Source organism: Phyllobates terribilis, unplaced genomic scaffold, assembly GCF_046119375.1.
Source record: "Phyllobates terribilis strain yellow unplaced genomic scaffold, ASM4611937v1 Scaffold_2__4_contigs__length_985480577, whole genome shotgun sequence".
NCBI classification, from domain to species: domain Eukaryota; kingdom Metazoa; phylum Chordata; class Amphibia; order Anura; family Dendrobatidae; genus Phyllobates; species Phyllobates terribilis.
The window spans coordinates 801,092,945-801,103,243 of NW_027362762.1; the positions used below are offsets into that span (position 1 = coordinate 801,092,945).

Sequence of the window (10,299 nt, forward strand, 5' to 3'; positions counted from 1 at the left end):
GGAAAATGTTTAGGCCCGTCTGAAGTTTGCCAATGAACACCTGGATGATTCTGTGAGTTATTGGGAGAAGGTGCTGTGGTCAGATGAGACAAAAATTTAGCTCTTTGGCATTAACTCAACTCGCCGTGTTTGGAGGAAGAGAAATGCTGCCTATGACAAAAGGACACCGTCTGCACTGTCAAGCATGGAGGTGGAAACATTATGTTTTGGGGGTGTTTCTCTGCTAAGGGCACAGGACCACTTCACTGCATCAATGGGAGAATGGATGGAGCCATGTACCGTAAAATCCTGAGTGACAACCTCCTTCCCTCCGCCAGGAAATTAAAAATGGGTCGTGGCTGGGTCTTCCAGCAAGACAATGACCCAAAACATACAACCAAGGCAACAAAGGAGTGGCTCAAAAAGAAGCACAGTAAGGTAATGGAGTGGCCTAGCCAGTCTCCAGACCTTAATCCCATAGAAAACTTATGGAGGGAGTTAAAGCTCTGAGTTGTCAAGCGAAAGCCTCAAAATCTGAATGATTTAGAGATGATCTGCAAAGAGGAGTGGACCAGAATTCCTCCTGACATGTGTACAAACCTCATCATCAACTACAAAAAACGTCTGACTGCTGTGCTTGCCAACAAGAGTTTTGCCACCAAGTATTAAGTGTTGTTTGCCAGAGGGATCAAATGCTTATTTCTCACAGTAAAATGCAAATACATTTATCTAATTTATACAATGTGATTTTCTAGATTTTTTTGGAAATTCTATCTCTCAATGTTAAAATTAACCTACCCTTAAAATTATAGACTGTTCATGTCTTTGTCAGTGGGCAAACTTACAAAAACAGCAAGGGATCAAATACTTATTTCCTTCACTGTACCCTTAGAGTTCCTCATGAGCCTTCCTTCCTTTTCGCTCTAAACAGACCTCTTACACTGAAGAAAGAACCCCACTGAGCCGAGTCTAAGGCACATGGCCAAGACTACATGACAAACACTCTCTCCCACCGGTTACCTACAACAACCTTACATTTTTACCCTATACCACCTGATTTCACAGATGTAACTTTTTTATGACATTATTGGTAAAAAAGATTAAATAAACTCAATAACTGTACAATACATTATACATTTAAAGATGTAATTAAAGAAAGAAGTTTCACTATTTTTTCCCTATACCATCCTAATAATATGTGGTGTAGTGTAAGTATATTAAAATACTTACCGATCACCGTCTTTTCCAGATTCCAGTGCAGTCTCGGTCCCCTTCTGATGCACATGACCTGAAAACAGACTGACCGGCTCATGCAGTGGTTTGTGTGAGGATCAAAAGTTCCTTTCTTAGGGTACGTGCACACTACATCTTTTTCACATGGAAACCACCTGAACAACATAACAGAGAACACTCAAAAGAATGAACATATGCATTTCTATGTTAAAATGACTCGCTGTGCATATGTTTAACCTTCTGATCATCTTTTAACCACTTCAGGTTTCTAAAAACATCAAGCTGTTAACAAGTGACTTGTCCATTCTCTGGTGTTTTCTACTTGGAAGATGCTCTGTACTTTACAATATAAGTCAATAGGAAAGCTCAAAAGATGCCCGAAATATGATGGGACGTCTTTTGGAACAATTTGCCATCATTATAATAATGTTTTCATTATTCAATGTGGTGGAAAAAAAAACATTCAGTAAACAACTGCAAAAAAGACGTCTCAAAAACCAAGGGTCGATTCTGAAAAACGCTCAGGAAACAAATCAACAAAAAGAATGCATAAGATGTTTCAGGGAAAAAAGAATGGCAGAGTTTTCGGAGCGTCTTCTACTTGAAAAACTTTAAGTTTAAAAGATGTTGTGTGCACACACCCTTAATGTAAGTCTGTAGAGCCGCGTTTTGGTTTTCATAGACTTCCACAGGAAAAGGATTGCTGCCCTGCATTAGCGATAAATATATATATATATAATGTATAACTGGAAGAGAAAGGTTGAACTTGATGGAGCAGGTTTTTTTTAAAACTTATTTAAATCTTTTTTAAAAGGATTGCGTGAGATTAGAAAAAACATGGCTGCTGTCTTCTAGAAAGTGTTACTTGTTCAAAGGCTGTTTCCTGTAATTCAGCTCAATGACACATGGTCCACAGACAAATCGAAATAAAAAACAAAGTAGCACACTGCAGCGCTACGTATACAAACATGAAATACAGTATATTAAATATGATTAGCATTACTGCTCTAGAAGATAGAAATAAATGAGAAATCTTAGCGCATAAATTCAGGTGTACCTGGTAGCCACATTAAGGCGTTTCTCAAAATACCAGTAACCTGCCTGTGTGAACTCCTCTCTAAGAGACAAAAGTCTGCTTGTGTATGGGAAGGCAAGAACCTGCTGCAATTAAAACCACCTGTGGCATAGAGGCGGAGAGCTCAGTCAAAGCTTATACATAGAAACAGAAAAAACTGGCTGGCACATCCAAAACAAGAAATAGGTGTGACCAGGTGCTTAGGTGCGAAATATATGAAATTTGAATAGCATTACTACTCTAGAAAATAGTACCTGGCTACCAGGTACACATGAATTGGCCAATTTATGCGCTGAGATTTATTTCTATTTTCTACAGCAGTAATGCTATTCAAATTTCATATATTTCATGTTTGTATACTTAGCGTTGCAGAGGGCTACTTTGTTTTTTATTGGTATATGGAGGTAGCTGCTCCTAGTAAGCACCTGTTCACCGGTTAGTTTTTTTGTTTCATAGACAACCCTAAACCTGATCTCATCCAGCCCCTGTATAAAAAAAGAGATTTGCCAAATAGTTAGGTTTCATGGATCAGAAATGCAGAATCAAGAAGAGGCCAACTGCTGCCTTCATACTACTGCTGTCATAACACCTCACCAATTCTTCTCCCTTCCCAGCTGATCGGAGACAAAAAATATTGTTTTACTTAGTATCAAGGACCTAAAATGTTGTTTTAAAATAAGTTTTAATCCAAAATTAGGCTGTGTTATTTAATCAAGAGTTTTCTAGAATGTCTGTGCAATAATGCCAGTGTTTTTGTTACTTCAAATCGCTTTATTATAGAATTTCAGCCTAGCAGTATATACAACATTAACGTCTATGTTTACAGCACAAAGAACAATTCTTCAAATTATTAGCAAAAAAGTACATATAAACGCAGGTAATACATTAATAATTGCTCTTAGAATGTCGGGAACTTTACAGTATACTTAATGAATATGGAATCCTGCACAGTTCTGTACCCATGTACTTTTGCATTTTTCATTTTAGAAAAAGGTTTACAATTTGACATGCTATAGCTATACACCTTATTATCTTTGTTTTATGGTGGAATTTACCTTTAAAGTGTAACTATAATTTTAGGTAACTTTATAGAATAAGCTGGCATGTGTATATAAGAAATAACACTATTTCGGACTATTATTTGACTTTTATGTTGCATTTTAGCAGTTTTTCCCTCTGCACTAAAATCATCAGCAGTTTATTTTTGTGTGCTTTGTGTTTAATACTTCCCCACCTATTTATAGACTTATAGTCAACAGCATTACTTTACAGACAGATTTGTAGACAGATGTAGGCATTTTTGAGTGTAAATGATCAGTGCGGGGAGTTAAGAAGTTACTGTTCAGTGGATAAAGAAGCATATGTCTCTAACATGACATACAGAAAAGTTTCTTATATTTGCTTGTTACTATTTACAGACAAAAATATTGATATACCGAATGTCAAGCAGCACTACAGTTGTAACCATACATAAATAGTTAATGGTTGAATTAGAAGGATATTTCTGAACTATAATATGGATAACTTTTACTTAGAATTGTCTACCAGTATTAGAATATGTGGGTCGGTCCGACTCTTGGGACCACTGTCGATCAGATGGATGAAGTTGGTTTGTTCCTTCATTCTTTATCTGTTCCTGGTAATCCAACTGTCCAACTTAGTCCACAGTTGATACGTAGTGTTGTCAAAGTCAGAAACCCAGTGGTCAAATATTGAAGGTCTCTTCCATAGTTAGGCCATCAGTTCTGGATGGGGCCACATGATCTTTTCTTGTAATTTTAGCAATGAATGACATATGGAGTCCAGATTACAAACAGCTCCATGTCTTCCTTTGGGCTACATCTCTGCCTTGAAAGATAAAATACATTAGTTGGGATATAAATGTCTTACTGAACCTATAGCTTTACAAAGTGCTCAAAATAAATTCAATGGATTGTATGGCAGCATTTTATTTAACAACGTATTCAATATAAGGGGCTCACAACATTCAGGCTGGTGCTAAACAATCACCAAAAACTATTGGAAACAAACTGAAATATTTCCTATAGAAAAAAAGTTACAAAAATTGTAAAATTTCCACTATAGGGATTACCATTGCATGACAACCATGATTTTCCTGCAATTTTTTGGTTGTCCTATATTCTGAGCCTCATCCGAGACACATATTGTCCTGCCAGCTTTTAAAATCATGTTTTCTCTGAAATATGAAGTATTTCAAAGTAAAACATACATGGCTGCAATAATGCACTCCGTGCCTGATTCATGCTGCCTTTCTTTCGGGAAACATGAATTTTATGATAGATTCTCTTTAAATATTAAATTATCTTCACTTCGCTCTGTGTTAAGAACCTATGGGAACTGCAAAAAACACTATTAAAGAATTGCCTGAGATTGGAAAAAATAGAGTCTGCACTTTTTTCAGAAATGGTGCCACTCTTTTTCTTGGGTAGCGCCTAGTATTGCAGTTCAGTCCTATGCACTTGAATGGGACGGAGATGCAATAGCAAAGACTGGTGCTATTTTTTTGGGGGAAAAGCAGACCTTTTCTCTAATTCTAAACAATCCCTTTAAATTCAAATATGAACTACTTATTGTCATACATTACCAGTTATGTCACTTAATTTGTGTACATGGTTTGATCTGTTGTTCCTCGCTCTCCTTTGAGTCAGACAGTTGTAGAACATCACACTGTAGGCCACAGAATGGAAATGCTAGGCTGCAGATTTCTTCCCAGCAATCATTTTCTGAATCATACCCAACAACATTGTGTGTCGCCACCTCCTGTGAGTCCTGCCATTTCTTCCCTCCAAGTAGAAGTACAGTTTGCTCTACCACCACCAAACCATAGCAAAAACGGTCAAAGGTCATTGGTCTCAATCGAGTCCATTGATTGTTCAATGGATCATATTTCTCTATATCTGAAAAAGGTTCATAAATTCCTAGAAATGTAAATATGGCATCATTAACAGTGGCCATCTGGTGTCCAAACCTTGCAATTGTCATTGAAGCTTGTTTTTTCCATTGTGCTTCTAATTTATTAAACGAGTATACATCTTTACAGCTGCTCGCCTGTCCATTAAACTTTCCACCAGATATATAGACAATGTTTTTGTGTACTGCACTGGCCTGACCATAGATTTTGAAAGGAAGCTCTTTAGACTTTGTCCATGCATCTCTACTTATATCATAGACTTCCACTGATGAATGTATAGCCAGTTTATCTCCTCTTCCACCTATTGCAAATATATGATTGTCTACAACACAGCAAGAAAACTGAGCTCTTTTCTCCATCATTCCAGAGACTTGCATCCACTGATCGAACCTTGGGTCAAATCGATAAACAATATTTGTAGGTGACAAGCAAGCACCGCTTGAGTTGCCTTCCAATTTTTCAGGAGTTTCTCCCCCGAGGACATATAGAAAGTTGCCGATTACACATGTGCAGTGATGCTGAACTTTCATTTTTAGGTTTGTCACCATTCTCCATTTATGATTGTAGACATCAAACCCTAGAACATTCTCTACTAGTTCTCCATTGGCAGAGCCTCCTACTAGCAGAATCCAACCTTTCTGGTTTCTCATTGTGCTATACTTTTCTTGTAAGATGGGTTGTTTTGCAGGGAATGAATGATAATTGATTGCTTTGATAACAAGACTTTTGATTGATGGTGTTAAAGGAACCTCAGATTGGGTGTAGAGTTTTCGAAGGGATTCTAATGACAATAATCCAAAACGTACATTTTCAAAAAGCACCTTGGCATGTAACAGCCGGGTTCTGTCAAACTGCAACCACTTCAGAACTAAATCCAGTAGACAATGTTCAGTCACTTTTGGAATATTTTCACACTGCATCAGCTTGATCATTGACTTTGTATTTAATTCCAGAAGCTCAGTCCATTCTAAATCCTCTTGTAACAGTTTCCAAAGGTTATGGACAATGTACGTCTCCGTTTCCATTAAAGCATCTATAAGATAATACTGTGATGCAATATTTGCACAAAAGCAACAATTTTCCAAGTCACAGTTATTGATTATATACTTGCTGCATAGTGGTATTGCATCCATCACTTGCAAGTAAGTCGCTGCTTCCAACGTATCCTCCAAAGTATTCATTGAAAGTGACAACCATGATGTATATATAAAATCCAGTATATTTTGCAGACCTGTTGCTGAGATAATTTTAAGATGGATGACAGAGGCATTTGACTCCTTTGTATAGTCTTTAAACATCGCCCTGAAGTAGTCACTTGAGCATGCAAGCAATGATTTGTGCGCTGGGAACTCATGTCCATCCACTACTAGAGAAACATCACACAAGTGGCCATAAGATCGAAGCAACTGGTACTGGGTAAATACCATGCCACGATGGGACTTGCAGAAAGCCAAGAAATAGCTCATGATGCATAATGATAGCAGGAAATCTAAAAATATTTGCAATGGTCACATCTAATGCAGCACTTGTAATTCTCAGATTTGCATTTGCAGAGCAGCATCTCTACAACGAAGCTATGTTTTTTTTCTCTCACCTTCTCCAGTGCAGGCCTTGATATGCAACAAAATTCTTTATTCTCAAAATCCATGGATGTGACTTGTATCGTCCACAAAACAAAAGATCTCTTCCATTCCCTTCTGGAAGTTTAGACCTGGATCTCCCTGTATGAAGGTCTGTCATCCACTCCTGAGTTGTATAGCCCAGTAGTACTTTCTATGTAGATGACCCTTTGTCACTTCCACTGAAAGCATTTGTTTAAAGATCAAATCAACAGCCGCGGAGAAGAGGTAGACCAAATTTAGAAGACTATAGTGACCGCCATAGTTTGACATGTGTATCTCCAGGCTTGGGTGAATGATATCATCATAACTCACAGTTACAGGAATAGCATGCAAACACAAGACAAGATTACTTCACTTTCCCAGAGCGGAGCTGCAGTTTAAGGGGACAGACTTGTTTGTGCAACATGGCACTTTAGAATACCCTTATCTCATATTCCATGAGTGCCCACCTATTGTGAGAAATGGATATAGTATACAGTACTGTTAGGTCAGATATTTGTAAAAAGATTATTGTTACATTTTCACTTATGATATTCATGCATATTCATCATTTACATATATTGCACTACATACTTTTACTTTATCTCTAGGATTCATACCCTGCTATATCTTACACATTTCAGAATTCATCTCAGTGACCATGTAACATGTATAAATAGTTTATAGCAATGACAGAACAGTATATAGATAAAAAATCCATCTTATCCTTACAGGTCCTTAGTTATATCAAGCATAGTTATCTTGAACTATAATAGAACGTTGAAGCAATTTTGAAAATATTCTTAATTGTAAATATCCTAACAAAATATTTCACTGAATAATTATAGCTATTAAACAGTATATACTATATAGAAAACTAATTCACCGATATATACTTATTAAAAACACCATTTTATTAGATATTCACTAAAAAAACAGTAATAGATTTCAGAATAGGAGATAAAGATACTAAACGACACCTAGTGTAAAGTCAACATGGCCACAAAAATATCCTTACAAACAAAAGACAAGATCTCTGGAATATGGAGCAATAATGGAAAAATAGGGTATGATATCAAAGATGGTACTATGGTGGCCCTATCTAATCCTAAAGCCACTATTGGACCCAGAAACTTGGTTCTGGGGGGGGCGAAACTTCAGATTGGGCCCCTAATTGCAACTATGGTGGCGCAGCTCACCCTAATAGTAGATGTAGGAGAACCTCAGTAGATGACCGCGCTGTTACTTAATAAAATCTCTATACAAAAAACCAACACTGATATTACCGCCATATGGTGACCATATAGTGGTATGTACCACTCCCGCAGAACTTGTAAGAGATTACAGTGACTGGAGGAAGAGTAAATGATCCAGCTCCTGGGACGCCACGTAATAGTAAAAAAGTTTGTTTCTTTATTTCAAATCCATGTTAAAAAGCCAGTATCTCTGGAACATATTTACAAAAGCTGAGGACTATAGTCCATGCTGTAGAAGAAAGCGGGAAAAGCACGGGAATATGGATAATAACCAGACGCATTTCGAACGTCAGACACATTCTTAAACTTGGTATAGAGATAATGTATATCCAGTACAGTTATAGGTGGTGACTTACATCTGACGTTCTTTCTGGAGAAGTCGTTCACTTCTCCCATCTTTTCCATCTGGTCCAGACCGACATGACAACTTCTTACAGCCAGGACTCGGCTGCAGAGATTACAACAAAGACACATGTGACTTCTCACATTACCAGCACATGCCCATCTATCCCTAACCTGCACAAACTCCTTATACTGCTGATACCCCAATACTGAGCCTCTGCTGCTGTATGTGTCCCTATTACTGCACCTGCTGTGTGGTACTGTGTGCCCTCTAGATGGTAAAACAAACCTCTAGACTATAGAAATGCCCTGTGCAAGTGCCCCAGAAAACAGTGCCCACATTTTGCCCCCTAGAAAGCAATAATGCCTTCTGTGTGCCCCTTTGACAGTCACAATAACTTGAGTGCCCCTATAATAATAAGTTACTATTTAACATTTAAAGGTAACCTGTCACCCCCCGGCACTTATCTGACCTCTAATATGGGCATACAGGTGATATAAATATAAATCTATATCTACCTGTATGCCTCATATTAGAGGTCTGGTTGCTTTGAAATTGCTTTTTATTCATTCTGTTTTCTGATGCTAGCGGGCCGGGGAGTCACTGTGACTCCCTGGCGCCTGCGCACAAGATCACTGCTGAAAACGACATAGCCGGGAGAAAAAATTGCGCCGTTCCCCAGCCCACAAGCATCAGAAAACGGATTGAATGAAAAGCAATTTCAAACCAGACCTCTAATATGAGGCATAGAGGTAGGTATAGATTTACATTTCTATCACCTGTATGCCCATATTAGAGGTCAGATAAGTCACCCAGGGGGTGACAGATTCCCTTTAATAATGAATGTCCCTAGTCTCCCCTCTGTGCTGCTACCCTCTACACAGTATAATGCTCTCTTATACATGGTATAATGTCCCCACACTATATAGTACCCCGCACACAGTATACTGACCCTTTAGTAGCCCCCAAACTGTATGATGTCCCCAAACTGTATGATGGCCCCCACACTATACAAATGCCCCACATTTGCACATTACTGTGGTTTCCACAGTAGTCCACACACTGTATGATGGTCCTCTCAATAGCCCCCATACTGTATGATGGCCTCCTAAGTAGCCCCTACTCTGTATCATGGCCCCCTAAATAGCCCCCATTCTGTATCGTGGTCTCTTTAGTAGCCCCAACTCTGTATCATGGCCCTTTAGTAGCCCCCATACTGTCATGGCCTCATTAGTAGCCCCCACACTGTGTCATGGCCCCCTTAGTAGCACCCACCCTGTGTCATGGCCATCTTAGTAACCCCCACACTGTCATGGCCCCCTTAGTAGCCTCCACATTGTCATGGCCCCCTTAATAGACCCCATAGTTTATGATAACCCCCTTAGAATCCTCCACTATGTATGATGGCCTCCCCTCAGTAGCCCCCACTATTTATGGTGGCTCCCTTAGTAGCCCCTACTATTTATAGGGGCCTCCTTAGTAGCCTCCACTATGTATAGAGGCTCCTAAGTAGCCCCCACTATTTTTACAGGCCCCTACACATTATGGCCATAACACAATTTTAAAATAAAAAAAAATAAACATCATATGCTCACCTTACCCCATCAAGTCCAGCAGCAGACAGCGACAGGTCCCGGGCAGATGAATGTGGTGACGTCATCGCACCGGGACTCACTCAAAATACAATACTCACCTCTCCTCCTCGTTCACCCGCCGCTCTGGTCTCTGCAGCGAGTGTTCTGAAGCACCACATATCTCAGTAAAGCGGGCACCATAGCTTTACGTCATCGTTCCTGCTGCGGTTAGACATCAGACACCAAGGAAGAATGATGGGGGAGGGTGCTTCAGCTGACGCTCCCTTTTTCATCATTGCTTTCAAC

General features: G+C 39.0%; 1 protein-coding gene across 5 annotated transcripts; it reads right to left on the minus strand.

Annotated features, from left to right (window-relative positions):
- Positions 1-3,058: 3,058 nt before the first annotated feature.
- KLHL34 (kelch like family member 34) lies at positions 3,059-7,214 on the minus strand. 5 transcript variants are annotated; one of them, XR_012314179.1, is made up of 2 exons: positions 6,814-7,214; positions 3,059-4,131 (listed from the first exon to the last, which is right to left on the minus strand). XR_012314179.1 is itself a non-coding variant. In XM_073670739.1 (2 exons), exons 1-2 carry the CDS (start codon positions 6,683-6,685, stop codon positions 4,095-4,097), a joined length of 1,809 nt encoding a protein of 602 aa, XP_073526840.1. In that variant the 5' UTR covers positions 6,686-6,807; the 3' UTR covers positions 3,059-4,094. The 5 variants fall into 5 exon arrangements, 3 of the variants coding, with proteins under 3 accessions (XP_073526840.1, XP_073526843.1, XP_073526842.1); XR_012314180.1 differs by having other exon boundaries at positions 3,059-4,135; XM_073670739.1 differs by lacking the exon at positions 6,814-7,214 and adding an exon at positions 4,918-6,807 and having other exon boundaries at positions 3,059-4,135.
- Between the last annotated feature and the right edge of the window lie 3,085 nt (positions 7,215-10,299).